Source organism: Megalops cyprinoides, chromosome 15, assembly GCF_013368585.1.
Source record: "Megalops cyprinoides isolate fMegCyp1 chromosome 15, fMegCyp1.pri, whole genome shotgun sequence".
In the NCBI taxonomy this organism is placed as follows: domain Eukaryota; kingdom Metazoa; phylum Chordata; class Actinopteri; order Elopiformes; family Megalopidae; genus Megalops; species Megalops cyprinoides.
In genome coordinates, this window is record NC_050597.1 from 16,409,596 (window position 1) to 16,435,938 (window position 26,343).

The following is a 26,343-nucleotide window of genomic DNA, read 5'->3' on the forward strand; positions in this document are numbered from 1 at the left end:
ATGCAGTGGATCCAAGGCAGCACGCAAGCTTAATTTCTTAGGTTTAAGTATGACCTAGAAATCACCACCAATTTGTTCTATCTCTGCCATATTACCAAATGTAATCAATTCCAGAGTCAGCAGAACGTCTAAACCGTCACTGTATGGCAATAACATAAAAAACTGCCTTAGACTGCATATTTTGTGAGCAAGAGAAAGACTGCACGAACGTGATCCATGTTTTGCTCCCTGACCTTAGCAGAAGAGATCCAATCAGAATCTTCGAAACAAAGGTCAAGTGCGTCTACGTAACAACGCTCTGACCGTTTTCCTCTCGATGGTTCACGTTATGCAGTGAACCAACTATTGCGTGACGATCCACATGAGTTTTAAGTCAGTGAATCTACGTAAATCAGAGCAAGGCCATACTGTTTCGTCGTGGACATCAGTCCATACAGGCGATGCGCAGATTACGTATCTCATCGAGGCTACTAGTGGGCTGATTATTTGATTGAAGCATTCATATAATGTGGATATAAGTTAATATGTAACAGCGCCTGCTTTAAACTGATGCCTGTCACAGACAACTAGTGTTAATAGCGCAAAAACACGTCTAGGGTACAGTCACCCGATAGAATAAAAGGTGTGGGTAAAAAGTGCAATTAAAGTTTTTTTAAGTTGAAAGTAGACAGATTTGGGCAGTTTGTACAATATATAGCCAGTTCAGACTCAAAAAAGGATTATCAACAGGAAAGGCTGCGGTTAAAGACTGAATTGTATTCGTTACGATCATCTCTCCAGGATGGAAGGGCACTGCCAGTGCGTGTCATAGAAGTTGTCTGGACGAGAACAAATAAGGTTTTGGGAGATTCCAACACACACGTGTAGGTTTAAACCAATGAGAGGTCCACATGTCATTTCCACGACGGAGCAGGCATCCCACATATTTTTAAACCTTTCTGAAGAATCACCTGGCTTGGTAAGAGCGCAGTGAGATGTGATTTGGTACTGGCATTTACCAGATAGCGATGTAGCTTAGTAGCAAGCAAGCTGTAAACTCAGTATTAACTATTGTATATAGTGGCGATTCGGCCATGGCTGGAAACGACAGAATAATTTATTTTACGCCCATACAGTGACTACACTTTTACTTAAAAGCGTCTGTCATTGCGAGAGGGAACAAGGTGGCTGCTCATCTGTCTCCGTCAATGTCTATGTCTACTCCTCAGTAGGAACGGAATGCCGCCCCCGATATGTTTGCAAATAACCAATTTGAATTGCAGCCACAGTCCTTACTGTACAAAACTTTTTATAAAGATTTATTTTCCTGGTAAGTTGCATCAAGTTAGGTACTCGGGTAACGTTACAAATTGGAGCACGGAAAAAAATGGACATTTCAATGTCATAAAGAGTATGATTTAAATTGTCTACACGTTTTTTCATCTGTGGCATTTGCACAAGTTATTTGAGATACATTCATTATAAATATGTTTTGCGAAGTTAATTATCTCTGATAAATTGTAAAGGATGAAAAGTGTCATATTGTAATCATTCAGTGAAAATCTTGCATAATGGTGACCACCGTCTTGTAGCTACTACATCATGATCTGAGTTTTATCTCAAAAGCGACGTGCAGAAAATGTTACATATGTAATTACTACATTAAACTTGGGCTTTCACGTTATTTTCATCAATGTTTTTTTTTTTTTTTTTTTTTTGTACTTGTATTCCATGACGTGACAAAACAACGCGATTATTATTATTTATTAGTCTACACGAATTATTCTGGCAGCAACTCGAGGGTTAACGGGGGATGTATATGGGCAAAGTTCAAGTTGAAAATTTTCTGCCAGCTGCGGAAGTGGGGATACGTCCTTTCGTGTGCGTAAAGGTTTATTCTCGCAGAACTCACATGTACTAACGCGCCTCAGTCGCGTATCCAAAATGGCAGCCACCATTGGAAGACTCCTTAGAACTTCGGTAGCTAAGTCAATCTGTTCGCTTGCTCTTATACAGTTAAAGCTGCACCTAATATTAGTTATTTAATTGCCTGAATCGGTTCATGCATATGTTGTTTTTGTATAACGACTTATGAAAATCTTAGCTAAATCTCTTGTCTGGCTAGCCGTTAAATCTTGACGTTTAACCTTCAACGCTAGCTACATATCCGTTTACTAGAGTGCTGTCTTCGGTCTAAGTAGTTTGTATGTCTTTATTTAAAAAAAAAAACAAAACCGGTAAAGCTCGCACAGAAACGATAAACTGGGTGCATGTTAATATTACTAAACTCTGTCAGAGCAGCGACCTGCATTTGAACACGGGCTGTTGCTGCGTAGATCGACTAACGTTAATAAGTAGATAACTAGCCAGCCATCTTTGGGTGCGTTGATCCAAAGGTTTTAAAACAGGGTTACTTGTATTGTTGAGGAATTTGGAATCAAAGTCGGAAATCATAATGAGACACTTGAATTAAAGCTGTGGGCCTAATACTGTCCAGTCCCAGACGTTTGAAATCCATTGTTTTAATGCGTATGCTATCAGCCAGTTCAGCAAAGTTAGGTTCAAAGCTGACGGGTTTAATGCACCCACGTAGCACTTGCTTCAAGTAAATTTCTGCAATGTCTGCTGTGTTGACTGCTTGTAATGAAACGCCAGATGTTCTGGTTTTCCCTGCGGTTTTATGTACCCTAAACTAGTACACGCATTCGCTCTTCATTCTTAATACAGAGTAAGCGAGGTGCGGGATTCGTGTTTGTTAGGCAGGTTCTGTTTTGCTGTAGAGCTGCTCATTCGTTTACCTGTTCATGAAACACTACTACGTGGTCTGCATCTAATGTAGTTTGGTACTTCACAATTTATTTAGTTAGCTTTGCTTAGGTGCGTGGCTATGTTATGTATGCTTGGTTTAAATGCGCTCTTTCCTCAGGTGTCTGTGGCTACTACAGCTGGATTTAGAACAGTCGCTTCGCGTGCTGGAGCGTCATCCAGAATCCTCACATTGCCCGCTGTTCACAAAGCCTGCTTCAGCACCAGTATGTTACCATTTAAATCAATATAATGTAATTTCGATTGAAATGACATCGACTTTGGCGCTGTCATTTCAGATTATATTTAAAGTAGGCATATTTGGTAAAACTATGGCAAAACATCCGATTAATATCGTACATTATTTTGGAAATGGGCAGTTGAACTGGTGAAGTTGCAGTTGTTATTCCATTTCTTAGTCCAGGCTTTACTGCTAACACAGAACACACATTATTCCTCTATTTGTGAATGTGTCATCTGTGTATGTTTTAATTTAATCTACAGACAATGAGGCAGAAGGAAAATGTATTTATGCCATATGGGAAAGATATTTTTACAGTGCTGCAATGAGGATTGTAAGACGTAGATTGTATGACACCTGGACATTAAGAAATAGAAACTTTGTAATGATCTGTATTCCTCAAACAATTTGTAGCTAACTCACCTAATAATGAGTAGTGTATTGACACAATCGGGCATGAACAGTGTTCTATATTTTTATATTCTATATTCAATATTCTAGTGACTTGTATGTTGTTTTTTTCACACAGTGTATTCTGTATATTGAAATTGTTTATTAAATTGCCAGCTTTTCTGATTGAATTACTTTGTCTTTGTGGGGTGTTTCCTCAGGCAGCGCAAGGTGGGCCGCAGCTGTGACTCAGCATGCACCTCATTTCAAAGCCACTGCCGTCCACAATGGCGAATTCAAGGAGATCAGTCTGGATGATTTCAGGGGCAAATATCTGGTGCTTTTCTTCTACCCTCTAGATTTGTGAGTATTACAACATTTTTAGAATGAAACACAAAATGCGTTGTGTCAGCTGAATTAAGAAATCATGCCTTATAACATTTAAGTTGGATTTGGAAATCCAATGGCAGGCAGCTCGGATAAGCAGCTTTGCAGAGGTTGCCTCGGGCAAATCTTCTCAAATCTGGTCTGGCTGACCTGTAAAGTGAGAATGAGGGGCCACAATGAGTTCAGAATGAGATTTGTACTGGAGTTCACACAGGGCATGACATTAATGGTTGCCCAGTATAATTATTATATCATGGCTCATTTCAAACATTATAGTATCAAATACCTTAATGTTTAGTCAATGGCGTCAGCAAGGAAAATGTGCCTATTCTGTCATTTCTATCCAAGGAAAAAATGGATTTTCACTTAATATTTTCTAAATATATGGTCCAGCAGTGTACTGTTGTCCACATAGGGAATAATTGCTATGGAAACAGCACTGATGTGCAATAATTTCTGTTACTTTGCCCAACATCATCTGAGGTCCTCTCACAGTTGCACTCATCCTGCATGCAGGCACATTACATGGGCCGTTTGGGTCACAAGGGATGTTCATGGTTGCATGGTCTGTGTGGGGGCATATGGGTGTTTTGTCATTACATGGACCATTTGGGTCACATGGGATGTTAATGTTCATATGGTCTTTGTGGGGGCATGGGCGGTTTGACGTTACATGGACCGTTTGGGGTCATCTGGCACATCATCAGAGACAAGGGTGCGGTCAGGCATTGAATCTAACGGCTTTCTTTTGCACTTCCTTTATCAGACATGCACAGGCACTATTTTATGTACCATTAGGAGCAAGTTGAAAATGCTTGTCATGTTACTTTTTGAATGTTTTTAACTTGTAACATGTGATTGATGGCATGAAATATTGACCCATTTGCCAGTGAAAAATTACGAACCAAGCACAGATAAAGGCAGAACCCAAAAGTAAGGATACTTGTATGCAGATGGTAAAGGAGCTCTACACATTCAGCTTTGATATCTGACTGATTACAAACCTTATGCCCCAATGTAATACAGCAGTTCAGTTTGCGGATTTCTGCCAATAAAAGCTAATTCTGATTGCTCCAGGTTTAAAAATGATTGTTAACTTGATTAAATTCAACATTTGGTTTGACATTTTCCATTTTTGGTCAGGTTAAAGGTATTGGTAACAAGAATGTTTTTCAAGGAATTTTATGGTCTTTCACTGTATAACTATGAATTTTTCTTCCCTGCACAGCACCTTCGTCTGCCCGACTGAAATTATTTCATTCAGTGACAAGGCCAGCGAGTTCCATGATGTGAACTGTGAAGTAGTGGGTGTGTCCGTCGACTCTCACTTCACCCACCTGGCTTGGATAAACACTCCACGGAAGGTGAGACTGACTCTAGACTTCAGTGCAGTGTCTTTAAAGACTAAGCCACCATCACCTTCTTAAGCCGTTTTCACATATGTACTCCAGACAATGTCCGGAGAATCAGGTCCAGACATTGTTTGGAGTTGCCCTTTCACACATGTAGCACACAACAGGAGATTGTCTGTGTCAGGCGCGTTCTCACCCACTGGAAATACTCCGTTTGGTTTAGGCGAGGGGTGGTTCAGCTCTTGAATTCAACATGCATGGAAGGAGGACTGAATTCCTTATAGTCCACAAGATGAAAGAAAAACAGCCACACTTAAGTTATGTCAAGTGAAGAATTGCCAGTAACCACACTGAAAACAGTTGGGCTTCTTTTCTCTTTGTTGATCATCAGAGTGGTGGCCTGGGTCACATCAACATCCCCCTACTGGCTGACCTCAACAAGCAGGTGTCCAGGGACTATGGAGTGCTACTTGAAGGCCCTGGGATTGCATTGAGGTAATTTCTAATACAGCCATTAAAGAGTTAAAGTTCATCATACTCCCTGTGCAAAATGTCCACAATTGCTACTAAAATCACAAACAGACAAAAAGACAAAAGACACAAACTTCAGTTAAACTGGTCTGTGGTTGCTCTTCCACAGGGGCCTGTTCATCATCGATCCCAGCGGAGTGATCAAACACATGAGTGTCAATGACCTGCCTGTGGGCCGTTGTGTGGAAGAGACACTGCGTCTGGTCAAGGCCTTCCAGTTTGTGGAGACCCATGGAGAAGTGTGTCCTGCCAGCTGGACCCCAGACTCCCCAACGGTAAGGTCACCCCAACCAACCATTTTTTGCCTGTTTCTGTGAGTATCTCATGGGTATGATACTGATCAGAAAAAAACAATGCAAGATTGGTTGAGAAATGCAAACTGTTAACTGTTTAACACAGCACTCTCAACAGAGGAATGTTCACGAAATACTGCTTAGGGCTTTTTAAATATATTTACCATGTAACATATTTCAGGTACATGTATGGTCTTTAATTGGAAAATGAATCTACACCATTTTAAAATGGGTTTAATGCTAATCATATTTGACATACCACTGTTTGGCCTATGTCAGCCTGATCTTTAATAGCCAAGCCGGGTCAGATGGTAAAGATTCAATGTCCAGCCATGAGGTGTGTTGGAAATGTGTCAATTTATTATACCATTACAAGAACAAAAAAAGCCAGATTTACAAGCCAGGAAATACTATTAATGCAAAATAAATGTGCACTCACATGTTGCTAAAACAAAAAGGTTGGATCAAAGACATGGGGTACAACAAAACATTTTTACCTTTTGGCATTGACTGGGTAAGCCTCTCACTCTCTGAGATCTGATTTCATAACACCATTGTCTGAATCTGGTTGGAACAAGGTCTAAATTCTACCAGTCTCGCCAAAAAGGTACTTGGCTTGTATACATTTCCCAGCTTCTCCACACTAACTCCACTAACTAACCATGCAACACTACTAATGCACAGATTCAGTCTCATTTTACAGCCATTTGACAACTGTTGTTTTTTTTTTTTTCCCTTTTCATGACTGCTGCTACTTCCCTTGGAATCCACCAGGTAAAATAATACATAAAGTTGTTTTTTTGTAATGTCTGGTATCATTGTTTTTAATGTCTCTTAAAGTGTGCCAGTGTTATAGGCCTAACATAGGCAATTTAATGCTCTGCATCATACATGAGACACTGAAAAGGAAAAGCAGCTTGGCTCTGGCATGCTGTAGGATGCAATTGATCTTGACTACGTCAGACTGGATGTTCAGGAGTTACAGTTGAGAACGGTTCACACTGGCATGTTAGATTGACTTTGAAGTCCCCCATTAAGTAACAAGCTAGTTAATTAGGAGCAGACATGTTCATTCCTTTATGTTTTTGTCTTCCAGATAAAGCCAACTCCTGAAGGTTCCAAGGAATACTTTGAGAAGGTGAACTAGAAGACATGGATTTACAGCTTTAAAATCACAAGATGCAGAACAGATTAATGCAGATTCATCATTCAGAATTTTGGCACTGTGCAGTTAGAGCAGACATTGTATTAAGTGTGGAAAGACAAAGAGTAAATAATATAATGACACAATTATTTTCCGCTATACTGCTGACATATACAATTTGTATGTTATGAATTGTAGATGAAAATAAAGATGTGAAAATCTCAGTGCTCTTGAATACTACAGAATGATTATCCATTTGTATGCAAAGAATATGCTGAAAGTAAGTACAAATGAAAGTCTGATTCTCAGTTGGTAATATAGATCATTAAGTACACAGTACGTTCACATAATAACCGCTGCATTTCACCACCACCTCGACCAGCTCCTGACTTAAATAACACTTGGACAAATATGTGCCAGATAAGAGACCCTTTGCAAATATTCCTTTTTTGAAATATTTGAGTAAGTTGAAACATCCATTTAATATTTAAAAACATAAATACTAGTATTAAAGCGACCAATCTTTCTATTCTATATCCCGAGATCACAGTTAGAACACATTGGAAACTTGACTGTCAAGTCAAGTCTGCCAAGATTAATGGTTGTGGTTTCCTACCAAAGAATGTCTCCTACTGCTTTGACACTACATTTATGTAATGTAACATACTGACAATAGTTTCCCCACTTGTTTCAAATATATGTCTATGTAAATATATATATATGTTTAAGATGATTAAAGATCTCCAATTTATCTTGCCCTCATTAGCTGGCAAAAGAATAAAATTATACTTTGGATAAGTGGTTGCTTGTGTTTGTTGCATTTAATGTATGGGCTTGAATGTCTATACAAAAAAAAATCTGACATTGGCCCAAAGGTGAATAAAATTTCTCATAATTAATGCAGAGTACTTAAATTTGATATTTGTGGCAGCCATATTTTAGATAAATATCAGGAGCCAACAGATGTGATGTTTGAGTCCACATAAGTCCACTGCCAAGTTTCATGCAAATTGGATTGTCTAAAGATGTTTATGGCATGGGAAGGTTTCAGGGCTCTATGCCTGAACAGTGAAGAACAGACATAAAGGGGGCCTCATTGGATACAACCCACTGTCCTCATAGAACCTGTCAATTTCTCCAACTCATAATCTATGTGGCTTATCGGTAGCGAAAGATAAAAGCATGTGCAGTGCTTGGCCCTATATTAATCATTTAAACAAATGTTTCACCAATCATATTATAATTAAAGTTAACATGGAAAAAATATTCCCAGCCTTGCAATCTACAGGAAGGGGTACATGAGGAATTGTACCAGGGCAAAATGTAGCCACATTCCTCCATTTACCTCTAAGTGTATTGATACACCTCCTAATGAGACATCTTGTGGGGTAAGCATGTGACTAATAGTTGATTGAACATTTAAGTATTTTTTCTTTAGGTATAATAAGTCAGAAATCCTAAAAGGTTGTTTTTAGTAAAACATTTCACAAGTATTCTCTCTTAGCTCTGATTCAGGCATAACTGTGCTCATTAAGACCATCTTAAGTAATGTAAGCAGAGCAAAGTCATGTAACACTGCACTGATTTATTTTAGTAAATGATCAGATCTCAGAAATCTCTTTTTGGGGACTCCACTGCACACAAATGCTTATTCTGTTTGTTTTATTAATTGTATGGTATAACATCGGAATTTATTACCAAAGTTTTAAAATATATAAAACAGGATGCAACCAACAAGGTTAATTCTGTGCTTAATTATGTAGAAATAGTAAATGTATATTTCAAAAAGCTAAAAAAGAAATGTATTGCCTTTCTTACCTCTGGAAAAATGTATGCAGACAAAAGAAAGCACAATCTGAAAGAAACACTCCATACAAAAATATGAAGTAAACAGTGAAAAACTCATCACACCGTTGTTTTTATTCTACTGATTAGGAAATGTGATAATTTACAGATTCTTGTATTTTCTGCAAATTGTATGCCTACAGAAGAAACTAACTGATTTCAGCACCTCTCAATCAGCCTTGAACAACTGCAAATATAAACGGAATCTTTGTACAATTTGACAAACTTCACACCTTCATATAGAAACCATGTCCAAATTGTCCCTGTACATTACGTTTATTTCTCTTGGTTTACGCTTTACAGCAAATGAGTGTTGTCTACTTTTTAATTTTTATGTCAATCATTACAGTGGATTTTGATCCATAAATTTACTTGAATGTGGGTACTGTAGGTTGGAAATAAGGCAGCATTGCCTCCTTTGAGTTTTAGGGACGTACTGTATTTACACACACAATTAAAAAAAAAAAAAAAAAAAAAACACATGGAAATATTTCTGAAGCAACGTGTAACACAATGAAAACATCCAGTTAAGTGTGCAATAACGTCTTTTGTACAGTATGTTCGCAGAAACTCAGCAGATATGCCTCATTCCTTTTGACATTCACAATTTTGTTTTCAGGTTGAGAGAAACAAAATAAAATGTGGGAAATGGCTGACCATCGCATGGTCCACCAGTTAAAGCTTTAAATAATAATAAACCATAACCAAAGTCAGTTCGCCATCTGTTAATGTAACAACTACTTCTGCAAGCAGCCTCAAATTCAATTCAGCACTTTTTTGTTTTAAAAAAATGTATACAAGCTGCACATTACCTGGGAAGAGGAAATCCATCAATGTCAGGTATAGTTATGGATAACTCAATATGATCGGACATACAGTTAAGATGAATATTTCATGCAAATTCCAGGCAAGATGTAACCAAGCTGCCCTCCCCCAAGCAAAAAAAAAAAAAAAAAACCCAAAACAAAAAAAAAAAAAAAAAATCAATATTTTATACTGAATGTTTCATTTAAAAAAAATTGTAGTAAATCTGTACAACCAAATACATTTGGGTTCTACATCTAAAGTTACATTATTTTAAGGTTATATACATGTTTTACCCCCTATCCATATATTATTTTTACGAGAAGACTTCATTCAAACCCAAACATTTAAAAAAAGGATAAGACTAAACTGGAGAAGAGGATCACATCAAACATCCAATTAAAACAATCCGCCACTTATACTGTACCTCAAAATTGCTCACCAGTCCTACATTTTACTGTGTGTTTTCTACCTGTACAGTAAACTACAGCAGAAATAAAATATTTGACCAAAGTTTCCTTCTTTGGATGGATGGATTTTATTAATTTAGGTGGGAAAAATTTGCACTGAATGACAAATACGGGAATGGTTCTGTCCAAGCTAAATCTGATATATTACATGCACTTTCCTTTAATATAGCTTCCAATGTGTAAGCAACGCAACTGCAAAATATGTGCAGTGCCCCTTGTGACAAAAAAAAAAAAGAAAGAAATGTAGAAACCAGAGTAGAATAATAATGGCATTCTGAGTGACTCAGATCCACATGGCCTCCAAGTCAGTCTGTAGAGGCATCCAACTCTGCCTTTTTCTTACGTAATAGAACATGCTTTTCTTAGGCTCTGTCCTCTTCACTGAAGAGAGCTAGACTATTCATCAGTAATGAGCTATGTTCTTTTTTGGGACATGGGAAGGTTGCATGAGGGGGAGCTGTGGTGTAGTTAATCTTACTGCATATACCCCAAGCATTTGCTCCAGAAAAAATTCATGACAGCAGTCACCTAAAAACATAACTTGATGTAAGCATTTTCATTTTGCTTTTGTACTTTCTCAGGTTGCATTCTTGAACTCTTTCAGAAAATGGAAAACTACATTTGTACAAAGTAATATACCACAATCTCTTCTTGCAAAAATGAATTGCGCCACTTCTGTTGGAAAACCTGAAGCTGATCCACAAATCCCATGGTGTTACTTATCCTAGTCAATTTTCACGTTTGTGTAGATCTTCCTCACGAAGGCACTTGTTCCCATGTAACCAACTGCTCCTAAAAGACAAAGAAAGATTTAGAAGTTTAAGATGTAATCATGATTAAAATATATGACTGAATCTTAATGCCAAATCTATAAGATCAGCTAATTATATGATGTGTTGTTACAAGTTTTCACAAAGCACTCTTAAAATTTAGAGGCCTTTGTTCTTAACCAGACAGTTTGAATTTAGAAATGTATTACTGGGCAGAAGATGTAAGGTAGGTGTTCATAAACCCATTGTCCACTTAATGTCTGTTCTGTACAATCTGCCCTGTACATCTGTTAAAATTGCAAAAGCATATGAATAATATGCAAGTTTGTCTTTGCTCTTTCTGATAACTTGACATAGCAGATACCACAGGTCAAAGGTTTCAGTTTCTTATTTAGGTAAAGTAGACTGACAACTCATATCGCCAGAGTGCTCAGCAGCATGATGGCTGACATGATGTTATGGATTAGGATCCCAAAATTCCACACATTCTACTCTAATGGTGTAAAGGCATTTGATACACATGTTATTTAGGAGTTTGGCAGACATGTGATACATTAAATACAGCATAATATTTTGGGGGCAGCACTTTAGTAATTACACTTACTAAAACAAAATCATTTAACACAAATGTATACCCACAACAACCTCTTTAACTGAGGGACACATACAATACAAGCAAATAAGTCAATCTGCATGAAAGAAATCAGCTAAACAAAATGACTACATTCATCTGAACTTTTCAAACATTCTTTCAAAGCACACTGGAATTCATGTCTGTCAGCTCCTAGTGTCAGTGTTTTGTAGTGTACGGTATGACTACAAAATAATGTAATAAAAAACTATATTACTTTTCTTATGCCACTAACATATAGCAGCAGAAAATGTTCACAAAACAATATTTTAAAAAAACTTACCACACATTATTCCCAAAGCTGTGCTGAACACAGCCATGTACCCAAAATAAAAGGATGTTTGAAACAAGCCATACATCCTAAAAGGAGAACAACAGGTTAATTGGACAGGAAGCTACACCATTTAACTGGTCAGTTAATGGCTCTCATTTTATAGAAATATCTTTGTTTTATCTGCAGTAATTGATTTGTTAAGATAATTTTATTGTTTTCATGTTCAGAAAATACAGAGTATCTGTATACTGTAGCTTTCGTAGTATTGCTCATTTATACACTGATGATATAAAGTTAGCACATTCAAATATCACAATATTGTATGTGCAGCTGAGATGGTCATTGATAAAATATCCTAAGCATGGTAACAAGCCAAATGAAGCAGTACTCACTTTGTTTTAAAGAAGTAGTAGTAAAAGGAATACATGTAAACATAAACAGCAGTGGATGCTGCTGACAGGAAGCTTGTCCATTGCCTGAAAAAGAAAACATTCAAAATTAGTGATTACAAAAATCTTCAGACACCATCAACAGACCACAGTACTCATGAGTCCATAAATTCCAACAGTGGGTTCTGAAATCTGAATGCTTGGGGCTTACACATTTGGAGATCTCCAATGGCTCCAACCATGTGCTCTTTTTACACTATTGCAAAACCTAAGTGCTCATGTTCACCTTTGTTCTATGTTCTCCTGCTCCATTGAGGCTTCATTTCAGTAAGTCGCATGATGTGAGCCAAAGGAGGTGAAAAGGGGGGCAAAAAAAAAAAAATACCCACCATCTGTAGTCTTCAGCGTTGAGGAGGAAGTAGGTACAGACAATCGTGACACAAACAGTCACAATGCACAAGATGACCAGGACGAGCATCATGAAGCCGTACACGTAGTAAATCTTGTAGGCCCAGAATGAGGTGAAGATGAAATACCTGCAAGTGCACAATGTCAAAAAGCAAAACCACAGCTGAATATAAAACAGATCATGACTGTTTTTTTTTATTAAAAGGCTGAAACATACTCATCTGTCACAATTATGAACAGAATCTTACATTTCAATAAAAATGGAGCCAAAGGGTAGGATTCCTCCCAGACAGACAATCACCGCGGGCTCCATGAACCTGGAGGAAATGACAGAAGAAAGATTCTTCACTAAGCTTTGAGAAATACAGGCTGGGTTTGATAGTTGTTTTAGTATTCCTTCAATATATACTTATGAATGAAGTGTACTGGCTCTCTTAGCATAGAGTATTTTCTTTTATGAGGAATGTTGAGGTAGATGATGTATATCGTGAAACAATACTGAAATACACACAAAAAAGGGTCATAATTACCATTTCTTCTCTGGGATAGGCCGAGGCACAGCGTTCACACGGCAAGGGAAGTTTGGCTGGCCGGACAGATTTCTGCCCAGAATTGTACCAACCAGGTTCAGAGGCAGAATGACAAAGAAACAGATACAGCAAACAGCAACCTAAGAGGAAAGGAAAGAAAACACTGAATGACAAACTGTGGTTTTCTCCATCAAGCAAACCTACATATGTCTTCCAATGATTAAAAGAGGAAATAGGAAAGGGACCTCTCTACCATCTATATTCATGCAAGGAGAAATATGTTGGCATTTTCCAAGAATTGCAGACAGCTACATAGCTCTACTGTTTTTTACAATTAAAAGAACTGATGCTCAAAATATTCCAGTCTCCTAGCCATCCAGCAAGACAGTTATTTTAACATTTATCTAATGTACTGTTACTGTGCCACCAAGCTAGCTACCTAACCTCATTAATGGATGTCATCGCATCCAACTCAACAAGGCACACGCAGACACACACACATCAATAAAGCAGTGTTTCACATCCCTCCAGGCCAACTACTACAGAAGTGGGGACAGAACTTTAGCCTTGTCCATACAGTGTCAAATCATAATATCGTTGTGATCACCTACACCCTACCTGTGCTTATACGTTCAACAATTGGGAAACAGTATCTACTGTAGGTACAACTACACTGCTATATTGTTAAGAGTATGGGTGTGGCAATTGACTGACAGGAGGAAGGAGCAGTTACACAGGTAAGGTCAACATGCCATAAGGCACTGACATTCAGACACGTCACAAGATACATATGACAAAAGAGGAAGTTGCTAGTACTATGTATTGGGTGGTGACATCATACGAAAATCTTAGGTTAGCATATAAAACTAACCAACCCCCTAATTACTCAGATGGCAAGCTGATCTAATGGTTATGACACACTGACCTCATTATCAAAAAAACGTTACCTACACAACTATTTGTTTTACCATGATATATTTGTTTGCAGGGTGTTATTTTAGGGTACTCAACTGGTACTGTACCTGTACTACAAAACTAACATAGTAATAGCCCTAATGCATAAGACAGCTTTTTAAGGCTCAGTCAAGAACTGTAGACTACTTCATTCTTTGAAAGAAGAATACCATCTCATTCAATAGCTTAACACATTCACCCAGTGTTGTATCTTTCAAACTTCTGAAAATGTTCACTTCAGAAAATTACTCTCATTATGTGATGGATGCATGGATAAAGCTTAAAACCAGTTATATGCTGTTTACTGTGATCATCAGAATGACATTTAGGTGAAATACCTAAATTAAGATCCTCTAACAACATGCCAACACTTACATCCTCTAAGGAATCACCCTGAGGTTGGAAGGTGAACAGCATGCGCACTACATTATACACATCGTATGCATATACTGAAACATACACAAGTACAACAACAGAAGAAAAAGAACACAGCCATGGCATATACTTAGAAAATTCTTATGAAAGCTCTATACTGGACAAACACATGCATTTGTTTCTGTTAAAGCAAACATACACAAAGTAAACATACTAGGTAACTCAAAAAAACTATATCTGTGTTCCACCCACTCACCATTGTGCCAAAAGGTATGGCCCTGGAGGCGTGGTAGTAGATGGCAATGAAGTTGATGAAGAAGGCAGTCCCACACACCATGGCAGGGATCAGGAAGGCTCCAATGAACATTTGCTTGATCCATCTCCTTCCTGTGTGTCCAGTCTTAAGATTAGTGGGGCTAATTTTTTACCTTTTATTTTTGGTTTTGTTACACTGTATTATCTCATAGGAGTTTGTACAAGGGACACAACAGCAACACCACATTGGGTGTCAGATAAGGATGCCTCTCACTTCTGATATTTTTGTCACTGAACATCGAAATGATGAAAAGCAAGACAAATCCTTCCAAGAAAGCTTTGCTATACTGGATATAAAGACATGGGTATATGAACCAAGGATGGAAGCGGGGGTGTAGCAGTTAAAACCTTCTAGGTGAAGATAAGGAAAATTATGATAAGGAAAGTTTTTAAGAATGAGGAAAATGACACTTTCCAAATGTGTTTCATTTGGTTTTCCTGCTTTTGTTTTTCATATTTCCGTATAATGAAAATGTATAACTTTGAAAATGACAAGCAAAAATGACTTGCTAGTCCTTTCTTCCTCAGGGAATGTAGGAGCTGTTGGCAAAATGTTTCCGTTTCATTCGTAAAGCTACAATAACAATCCTGTGCGCATTTGCTAAGCAAATATGTAATGCTACGCTGACTGAACAATGTGCCAAACGTAAAAGGATTTCATTTCTTAGGAGGGGAATGTTACTCACCACCTTGTTTTGCATACAAACTTCCACCAAAGTAACCATTCACTGGAGAAGTAGCAGCATAGACGAAGATTGCAGTGCTGAGCATTGATCCTCTCCTACGACCACAAACAGTTTGAGATAAACACTACTGTCAACCAAAATATAGACTGCTTTTTCTGATGGGGAATATCTGAAATGTATTAACAGGTTCTTCTGTGTGCACATGAATAGTGATTCACTCAATGATGGAAGTGTGAAGAATAATGTCTCCTGCATCCAGTTTGCTCTAGTGTCAGCTTTATCTGACAAGAGTGGCTTATTAGAGGGCCCCCCTGTGTCTAGATGATAGGTATCAAGACATGCCTGAGGACATGAACTGATTAATACATACATGTGTAACATAAAAACTGTGGTTTGCACCAGTGGTCGGTAACCTGAATTTGTGACTTGGCTGCAAGTGGAGCTATATTTCCCTCCACTATATGAGCTCTCCCTCTCTCTCTCTCTCTCATATCCTACCCTGCCATCTAGTGATCGAAGTGCATCTCTGCATGGTAGGGTTTCCCCAACCCTTGTCCTGGATGCACACAGTGCATGGTGGTTTTCACATCTGAGCTCAAAATTAATTCAATTTTATTGAGTCATTTACTGATTATTCACGTGGATCTGACATCAATTATTGATAACAAATGTGTTATCAGTTAAATACAAATGGTTGTTTGCTATCCAGCTAATTGTATACTATGTACAACCGTTCAAATTGCTGCCATTTTTTACATTTTTAACTCCACCGTAAGCCCCACTGCATTTGTTTTGCAAAGAAATCTGGGATAGGAAACATGAAACACTTTCTGAATAGTAAGCAGCACACTTCTTTTTTGGCAATGACAGTATGACAATCAGGTACTTTCAAGCACACTGCACTATCCATACTATCAGGTGTAAACGTACTGTATGACCAAGCATACTTGATAAGTGTATTACGTGGTACACTAAACTGTACTTTGCAACACAGCCACAGACATGTAAAATTCACACACTTGAATATTAATTACATGTTGATGTTTTAAAAGGCAAGCGTTCTTTTACATGTATGAAGTTACATGTAGGTTTTTATTGCCATCAACCTTCTTCATCAACAAACCTCACCTGATAGTCATTATTATGTTTACTCACTGACCTAACAGACAACCCAATTCAGTACAGATGATACATATGCAGACTTGCTGGAGTAGTCTATCAGATATGTCAGTCATTCACTTACAAACTAAACATTGTGACACAGAGGCAAGCTTGTAATTTCAAGTATGCATGGACTGACTGGGCAAGAGGCTGACGGTGCAGTATGGTATGCAGCCATAAATGACTTACTCCGTGTACAGATCTTCAATCATGGCAACGATTATGACAATAAGGGAGACAGAGAATATCTGGCAGCCTGAGCCAATGAGTGAGGAGAAGATCATGGGGTGGCTGGAGGGCCGAAACACATCTCCATGGACCTGTTTCCAGCCATATTCATCACCCAGGTCCCGGTCCTGCAGGAGCACAGAGACAAAATCACTGATGAAGCAAAGAAAATGGTAGCGATGGAAAACATTTTTAAAATGAATTACACCCTCTTTTTGAATTGCTTCCTCTATAGGTTGTGAACAATTAGTTTAACTTCTTTGGTTGAACAACTCCTGAGGAAGTGATATTCTGTAAACTATATGTGGTAAAGCGCAGTAAAATCATTTTGTTTAATGAAGCAGAATAATATGATTTATATACAAGTTCCATGAACTTGTGTAAACAGATAATAATATACACCATCTAATGGCCGCAACGTCCTTACCCTAGCTACTGTCACATTCTGAATCAACTGCTAACATTCATGTACACTGTGCTTTGTGTCACTGGAAACCTTTAATAACGAGAGGGGCACGGTAAAGTTACAAAGGCCCATGAAAGAAACACACATCTTACCATGTCATCCATCTCTTCTTCCTTGCTGTATCTGGCATAGTCTTTCCGTAATGTCCTCATTAGGATCATAGACACCAGGCCCACCAGAAAAATCACCATCATAAAAGAGTTGAAAATTGAAAACCAGTGAATCTGTCAAGGCCAAAAAGAAGCTGCATCATTTTTCTGTGGGTCATTAAAATCACAATATGATGAAAATGGCACATATCTAGAACACAGTGAATGACTGTTCAGATACTTAAAGATATTTGAGGGTGATGTCTATGCTGCATGAGCAAATCCCTATGCTTGAAAATAACTATTAGGCCAAACAATCCAGGATAATGCAAACAGACATGGTAAATTTGTGCAAAGAAGTTACATTCCTGCATCATAAGTCTTACTTTTAACCTTTTAGCCTTAACCAACATACCAATCCCAAATCAAAGTTCCAGTCCAGTTCCAACACATTCTAAGAAGCCAAGCAAAGAACCAAAACTGGACTTAAAAATACAACTGAAAATATGTGGTTGACCCCAGCCCTGCTTAATATCTCAAGAGACAGATGTCACACATTGTAGGAAAGCAGTTCAGAGCTCACTCTGGATACTGGGATGGAGGAGGAGTCTGGATTTTGAGGGAATTAACTCATCCATCCATAACCCATGTTCAGGCTAAATGTTGGGAAACAGACATCAACACGCCACACCAAAGAGCTTTTCCTCCAGTGAGGACCAATGATGTACAAACTATCTGGACTGACAGTCATTGTTTCAACTCTACTCCCCAAATGGCTACATGCCAATGTGTCTCCTCTGGCTCAAAAAGCTGTCTCATCCATATGCAGTCAACCGATAATTGCAAACTTCTATTTTATGTAATAAACCTCTAGAACGTGTTCATTCTCTCTCTATTAATTGTTTCCTATGCACCGATATGAGGTGTAATGCATATATGCAGGGACCTGAGGGAGAGCTCTCTCCTGAGATTGCTTTGTTAGCCATTCAAATTAAAATAACTGTTTGGATTCCATTTACTCAATTCCAAATACTTGCAACTCACCCTGTGCTGAAAAAAGGATGGATCCAGATACTTGTCAAATCTGTCTTCAAACTTCACATCAGATTTTTTCCACTTCACCTGTAGTAAAGCCATAAAAATTGTTCAACCATCACAGACAAGGAACAAAACTGCAAATCTAAGCCCAAGTTTTTTGAACAGACCTCTCATTAATTCTTTTACCAATGTAAACTGCTTGCACATTAGAAACCTACTATATAAACTATGGAGGTACAACTAAGATGCATTATGTCTCAGTGGCTACATTCACACAAACTTACAGAGTAGGACATTGCAATTCTTGTGTTGGGCACAAGCTTGACCTTTCCTTCACTTGTTAAATTCACATCAACAATTCTGTTGCCGTTATAACCAATCTCCAGCTTCTTGTATGTCCAAAGGTAGTGATCTTCTCCATTTTCATCTGCTTCTCCAACAATCCCTAAAAACAGACAATGCAAGGGATCAGCTTAGCAAAGTAAAATGTAACTTCAAAATGCAATTAATTTAATTCCCTGTGATGCTCATTCAAACACATTCAAGCAACACTAAAACTAGCATCAATTATGAGGTGTTTTCCTGACTGTTTGGCTGGGAAAATGTGACAAGTTTGAGGAGAATCCCAGAAATCCACCCACCCAGTGGGTGAATCTTTAATATGATGTCAGTCATTGACTAATTCGAACCAAAGCACTTTGCTCAACAAAACACTGACTGGTTCATAATAAAGACTTTGTTAATACCTCCACCCATTTCACAGTTCAAGGAGCCCGACTTCCTGATCACCACTCTCTTATAGTTGCTGTATGAAATATAAGGTATGCTTCTTCAACAGATCTTACACAGAATTCCGACAACTACTAATGCAATTTTCTGTGAAAACAACCTGGTCTCTGAGGTCAACCATTCAATTTAGCTCCACAAATCTGGTTGATCAGAAAAACAAATACTCCTTTTAAAGTTCATCCATCTGCAGTTCAGGTACGATTAATTCACCATTAACAATTTTAATCATATCAATCAATTATCCACCTTCTACCAGTTGTCATCACCATTGGTGTCAATTTTGAGATTTGATTCTGGAACCAGTTATTCAAATGAACTTGGTAAGAACTATGGTAAGCTGTCACACTTACAATATATACAGAATATGAATCAACCATCTGGCAGACAGTGCCACATGTAATCCAGAAGTACAAGAAAAGCAATGCAGGAGAAATATTATTGCCGAGTCATGCAGAACTGAAATATTTTATGGAGCACACAGAAGGTGAAAATTCCACAACATCCTCTGTCAGACTACTCACCCCATATAGGCAGATCGTCGATGTACATTTGGTACCAGTAGTGATTTTTTATGGCATAAACAAAAGCATCTCGTTTGGCTTTGTCCAGCTCAATCTCACAGTAAGTTGTCTGCATGACCTCATCTGTGGAAATTGGAGTCTGTTTTAAGTGCATTGTGATCACATTTCATTAGGCATTTATCTTACCATTGTTCTCTGAACCAAGATATCAGAAACTAGCTGGCCACCTACAACTCCACTAGCTAGCTAACTCTGCCATGTACAACCTAAATAGTAATGGGCGTAATCATTTTTCAGTCAAAACAATGTCACAGTGAACAGTTAACACCATACTCTCCTTTCATACATCCACTTGGTTCCACTTGGTTAGCTGGCTAGCTAACAAGCTGTCAACATGATTCTACTCACATTACTCTGCCATTGTCTTCATAAGGTGAGTAAGCCATTAGCAAGCTGTTACATTAAACACAAACAATGTGGAGCACAACCAAAATGATAACGCAAGCTAACTAGCAACCAGCTTTATTGTTGTGTTCTCTACCTAAAAGAAAGGCATTTACCCAGGCAGGTAAGGTACGTTAGACAGTAAGATAAATGGTTACTTCTTGCTGTTTCAATTAGCCATTTCTTCTCCCTCTGAATCAACTGCTTCCTCTCTTTGCTCCCTGTCTCGTGCATATTCATGCTGACATTGATGGGGAGATTCTGTAGATGTCAATGTCTAGTTACCTGAACTTTGCTAGAATGAATTACAAAAATACTGAATTTATTCGGTGGAGTGAAACTAACCAGATACCCATTTATTCCGCCAGCACAGCGCACTTAAAGTGGAAGGGGCATATCACTGCAGTATGGGATAATTTGAGGACTGTATGATGCCATTTACCTTTGAATTTGATATCCAAACCACTGAATTCCAGCTCCACTCCTTGAAGAGCTTCTCCCAGTGTCTCATGGTAGTGACTGATTGTCTTTTTGGTGCCCACACAAAAGGGAAGGGAGAAGTATTTATAGGTTTCTTGTCTGTTGTGATATGGCCCCACTGTGTTCATCCATAAAACGACCTCTTCTTTATCTGTATACTGCAAGAGACAAATACATCAACATTTTCAGATTAGGACTCAGTCAGTTGTAAAATCAATCAGATGATTTAAAACTTGGATGCTCAGTTTTGCCAAACAGAATGGCATTGGACATGTAAAGAAATCTAAATCTCATACTGTTGTAATAGATATCAATATAATATAGCTATTGTTTTTATTTACTTTCCCTCTCTTAACTTTGGAGTTTCCCATCAAGGTTCGGGCTGGTAGATTCAGGTACAGAGTTGTCATAACTAAGATGTAGCTATTCAAATGCTTAACTAAACAGCCACTCACTTCAAATGACTTGCCTGCTATCTGGGTGGGGTTGAATAAATGCCAGAATGTAAACAAACGGAGGATTTAATTATAGAATGTGGGATTTACTGCAGAATTTGGTAAATCACAGAATCATGCAAATGCTCAGCCCCAGTTATTTTTATGAATTGGGTGTCTTACCAATCTTCACATTTTGCATAGAAACATTTAAATTTACATACTCAAAACTATGGGAATATACTGGTACAAGTTTTCTTTCTATGGCTAATACAAATTGCTCTTTTCTCAATTTAAGGACTTAAATAAAAAGCTAAAGTGAAAATGCCATACTTTCATTCTATTACTAATCGAAACAATGAAATTGTGGACATCTAAACAATGAAAACCGAAACTGTAATTTAAAACTGAGAAAAAGGAAATCAAGTAAATAGAGCAGAAAACTGAATATAATGGATACATTATAATGTAGCTAACTAGGAAGGAATATGGCACCATTTGGAAACGTTGTTTTACTTGGGACATTCTGATCCGTAAGGACAGCTCAACAGTAGAAATCCATCACTTGACTTTTTGAACTAGCTACTTAGTCCCTGTCCATCTGCACTCTGACTGACATGCGCTTTCAGATTACAGCAATGTGCGTTCATCGTGCATTCGCTAGTCACTCCCCAACTGTATGTCAGGGGTAGCCATCTAAACCTGCCAGGCTACCTAGATATGACCTTTCAAATATTGAAAACTGATAAAATGCTATCCTTTGACAAATCACTCAAATCCCTTTAATATGCAAGTAAATTTAAAGATGTTGTCATGAAATATAACAGCACCAAATCAAATGATTTTCAAAAGGAAAATATAACATAAATAACCTGACCAGAATAGTTACAGACAAGACAGTGGCATTCACATGTTCCAAGTTATGTGTAGTTAGCTACAAATGACCTAGCTGTATGTAACAGGCAAAAACTGGCAAAAAGCCACACCTCACACTTCACTGTCTCACTCAGCACCTTGTGACTTATTGCCTCCACAACTAACTGCTGCTATACACAATCTGAGGCAACAGAAGGATGGAGTGGTTGGGTCAATAAACTTATAAACAGAAGGTTGATAGATCAGTTCCTGAATGGACAATTGTACCCTTGAGCAAAGTGGACAGACTCTTCAAGTCACCCTAGATTAGGTTAATCTGGCCAGCAAATAATAATAAAACACAAAACATACAATTATCATCTATGTAAGCAGTGAAAATGTTTATATATCCAGTAGCTACTCAACACATTCTTGGATGCACTATCAAAATGTAACTCACTATTATCAATGCAAGTCGGACACAACATTGCCAACAACTGCAAATACTGCTAACACAGCCACTGGAGAACCCATTCCACAAACAAAGTAGTACTATACATACATAGAGATGTTATTGAGGCCTGTAATAAACATCCTTGGATAACATGACCTGTGATTTAAGACTCCCAACTCATTCCACCAGAATAAAAATATAAAACACTCCCAAGATGCTTGCTGAGTTTCATAAATACACTTACTGTTTAAAGAAAAAGCCCATGATTGTGCTTCTCCAATAACAATACAGTTCTGGGCAAATTAATTTGTGCTGTTCACTGTAGAAAATGAAAAATATAAAACCTACGGCTGATTCTCTCCCATCTCTACATGGGCACTTCTCACATGCCAACTCACATTGTTCCTGCTATCGCCAATCCAGTAAAATTAAATTGTTGTGGGACCAAAATTGGATTGGATGTACTTTTTTAAAATGCCATAAGGCACCTCTGTGCTAGGACCTACCTTTAGCACACATCTCTGTGATCCGTTAATGCTACCCTTTAAATTTGGTGGTGTCCTGCACCCACATGGGTTCACTATCAGCCAGGCTTGGGTGTTTAGCCCCTATGAGCTGAGAGTCAATGACCTACCAAACTGACACACCTCACTTTCTCTACAAGTAAATTCACACCCATCAAAACTGTGCACTGTGTCAAGAGTAAATCGCTACTTTAAACCCGGCAGATAAACTATGATCAGTTCGTGTTTGTTTACACAGCCATTACATTAAATGTCATTATACTGTGTCTATGCTATTTGTCACACACTTAAATGACTTTGACGTAGAGCCTGACCGGTTCCGTATCAGCAGTGAATTGCACCGTGTTGTCACTGCTTCCTTTTGAATTTCTACACCGACATCTCTCTTTAATCCAATTTATAAAATTTACCATCTATATTTAGAATTAAAACCTAAATCTTTTCATTTCTCTGATTAGCTTTATTTTTTAAAGGATCCCATGCTTTTATTCGCTTAATAATTCAATTACGAATACAGCAAGTTCTGCACGTTTTAAGGCGATGAACAGCCAGAGGTGATATTATCCCTGCCCCTGCCAAACAGTGTTTTGACAAATAGAGGCAGCAATGAAAATGGTAGATGCGATTTTAGGAAAATTAAGATCTTATTGACACTGACATTAAGTTGAATGGAGCTCCCGAGTAAAATAATGACACTGGCAGAATGATCTTGTACGCCCCTACTAAAAATTATTACACTTCCCAATATGGGTTTACTAAGAAATGGGCTATGCTCATTTGACTTGGATAGCATTACCTCTGCCTTTGCCCAACTTTTGTTTCCTTGAATATTCAGGCGCTGTAAATATATCAAATTCTACCCAATAAACGTCTGGTTGCTTATACGGCTGTTGTCCACTTCTAGATAGTATATTTGCATTGCTCTGTGAGTGCTCTCCTCTCTACTCCTTCCCTAGTTTATTTTATCGTTATCTATTGGTGGCCAAGGTAGCTTTGCTAGCCAGCCAAACGAGTACTAGCAACAAGAATTACGACATTTGAATTCTTCCTCCTTGCTCCTCCTAAACCGCCTTCCTCTCCCGGCGTTTTTACTCCACGTAGCTACAGATTTACAGGAACCTAGCCAGCCACGTTCTACATATTATCTGGGCATACATGGTAACTGAAGTACATTTAGTGATGCCAGCCATACAATAGTAAACTATCTCGTCAACAGCATGACCGACATCAGGAAAACCTTGACAGGTAGCTAGCTGGCCGGCTAGAATCGTGTCCAGCACAGCTCCAGCACACAACCAGGCCCGAACAACCGGATGTGCCGTCAGTGCCACAGACATATTTACACAGTGTAGCGTAGCTAGTGAGCTAGCTAGATAGCTGTTAACGTTAATATATAGTCTTTTTCAGTTAATTTGGCTAACTTTGACTACCAATCTTGTATTTGCGAGGGCATTATAAACGTGTTAATTAGCTAGTCGTCTGAACTAACATCATGCCAGTTTAAATGGATGGCTGCATAAACCTTCTAGCTAACGACAGAAATTACCCCTGAAATCATCGCAACTAGCAACATTGTCCAGCAAGCAACAAACTGCAATTGCTAGCAAGACAGAACAGCTAATTAGCTAGCTAGCCAGCGACTTTGAAATAACTTAGGAGAGGTTTATAGCTTGCTAGCTCGTGGCGATCTCGGGCTAGCCTGCTAGTCATCAAGATCGATGCTTATTTTTGTCGGGTAACGTCTGCATGCTGGATAGCTTGGTAAATAATTCAGCTATATTTATCATTTTGCCATGATTTCGGTGTTCACCCTTTTTATAATTATATTTTAGTCGATAAACAAGATGTGCATTTTTGAAAGAGAATTAGCCAGCGTTAGCTGCCAATCAACCGTGCATTAGCATTATCAACTGCACATAACGCTCCTATTTTTCAATCGGCCCCAAATTTTCTTACCGTGTGTTCGTGCTCATCCGCGCGAACCGGCTGCAACACTCCCACCGCGGACAGCAAGGTCACCACAGTTATCTTCCACCTGGTCGACCCCGTCATTTTCAGGCCAAAAGTTTGCAGACAGATTAGGGATTTTAGCTTTGTTAGAGCTATCCCACCTTCCTTCTTCCTGGTTGTATGTCAGTGGCAGGCTTCAGATGCTCTCACACGCATATGGCGTAAAAAAATTCGCTAGCGCTCAACGCAGTCCACTATGATTGTCCGGCAAAAGTCACATGAACCGACAGGACCAATCATAGTCAAGTGCGTTGATCGAACGTTGAATTAAAAAAATCTCCAATTCACACGCTCCGCCACCGCCGCCGAGTTCAGCCACGTCATCCGACTGCGAAGTGAAGGAGCGGAAGTGTTTCACCTTTTTGTGAAACGCTAACAGCGTGCAATGACAACTGTGCAAGAGTATTTAACTGATCACCATTTTTAAACGACGTATTAAAAATAAATAGTATAAAATCAGAATAATCCTAGCTCACAACGGGCATAGTTCCATTCCCTATCCACAAGAACTGTAAATCACGGATCTGTTCAGAGTAGGCACACAGCGTGGGGTATGTCCCACAACTGCAGGGCCACTACATGTTAACATGATCAAAGTTGTGCTTATTGTGTTGCAATTCTATTACTTAGTCCAAACAATTGTTACAAATTGTCAGAGCACACATACATAGTTTATAATGTAGAGGACCATGAAACCGTTTAATGTTGACAGCTGGAAAATTGTGGAATACGTTTTCTGTTGATTTTTGTTTGTTCTTATTTTATTAATTTTTTTCCCCGTTACTGTTGTTTGTTCTTATTTTGTTGATTTTTTCGTTACAGTTCAGTCACTGTGAGGAAAAACTGCATTCTAACTTACACTTAGATAAATACTTATTAGAGGTACTACATACAAGTGGCTGAAATTATTTTGCTCAATGTGCAACAGTTTGCTTATCATTAAGTTTGAGGAATAGAGCAAGCATAAATTATTATCATATAAAAAGCAGAGGGAGGGAGTATGTAATTAGACTTTGCATGAACAGGTACTATTCTCAGAAAGTAACAAATGACACAATGGACCAAAACAATATGGTATTCATATATTGTTTGTTTCACCCAGGCTGCCAAATTAGCTAACAATTAAGCTTATTTACATAGTATGAATCATATCCAGATACACCCAGAGGCACAGCTAACTTTTCCTCTGTGTGACAACTGTTGGAGACCATTTAGTGATGAGTAGTTGCAGTGCTGCATCTACGTCATTTCATTAAAATAATTCCTCAGAAAAATTA

At 38.3% G+C, this 26,343-nt stretch overlaps 2 protein-coding genes across 2 annotated transcripts; one reads left to right on the plus strand and one right to left on the minus strand.

Annotated features, from left to right (window-relative positions):
- The first annotated feature begins 1,875 nt into the window (after nt 1-1,875).
- On the plus strand, nt 1,876-7,346 carry prdx3 (peroxiredoxin 3). Its single transcript, XM_036546656.1, has 7 exons — nt 1,876-1,959; nt 2,906-3,011; nt 3,637-3,778; nt 5,031-5,166; nt 5,546-5,649; nt 5,795-5,960; nt 7,075-7,346. Exons 1-7 carry the CDS (start codon nt 1,924-1,926, stop codon nt 7,123-7,125), a joined length of 741 nt encoding a protein of 246 aa, XP_036402549.1. The 5' UTR covers nt 1,876-1,923; the 3' UTR covers nt 7,126-7,346.
- Nucleotides 7,347-10,469: 3,123 nt separating this feature from the next.
- tm9sf3 (transmembrane 9 superfamily member 3) lies at nt 10,470-25,204 on the minus strand. The gene is made up of 15 exons (XM_036546692.1): nt 25,013-25,204; nt 20,752-20,947; nt 19,866-19,988; nt 18,840-19,000; nt 18,562-18,639; nt 17,521-17,652; nt 16,924-17,090; nt 15,574-15,668; nt 14,829-14,959; nt 13,244-13,383; nt 12,962-13,030; nt 12,695-12,841; nt 12,309-12,392; nt 11,926-12,002; nt 10,470-11,033 (listed from the first exon to the last, which is right to left on the minus strand). The coding sequence occupies exons 1-15, from the start codon at nt 25,106-25,108 to the stop codon at nt 10,966-10,968; spliced, it is 1,764 nt and encodes a 587-aa protein (XP_036402585.1). The 5' UTR covers nt 25,109-25,204; the 3' UTR covers nt 10,470-10,965.
- Between the last annotated feature and the right edge of the window lie 1,139 nt (nt 25,205-26,343).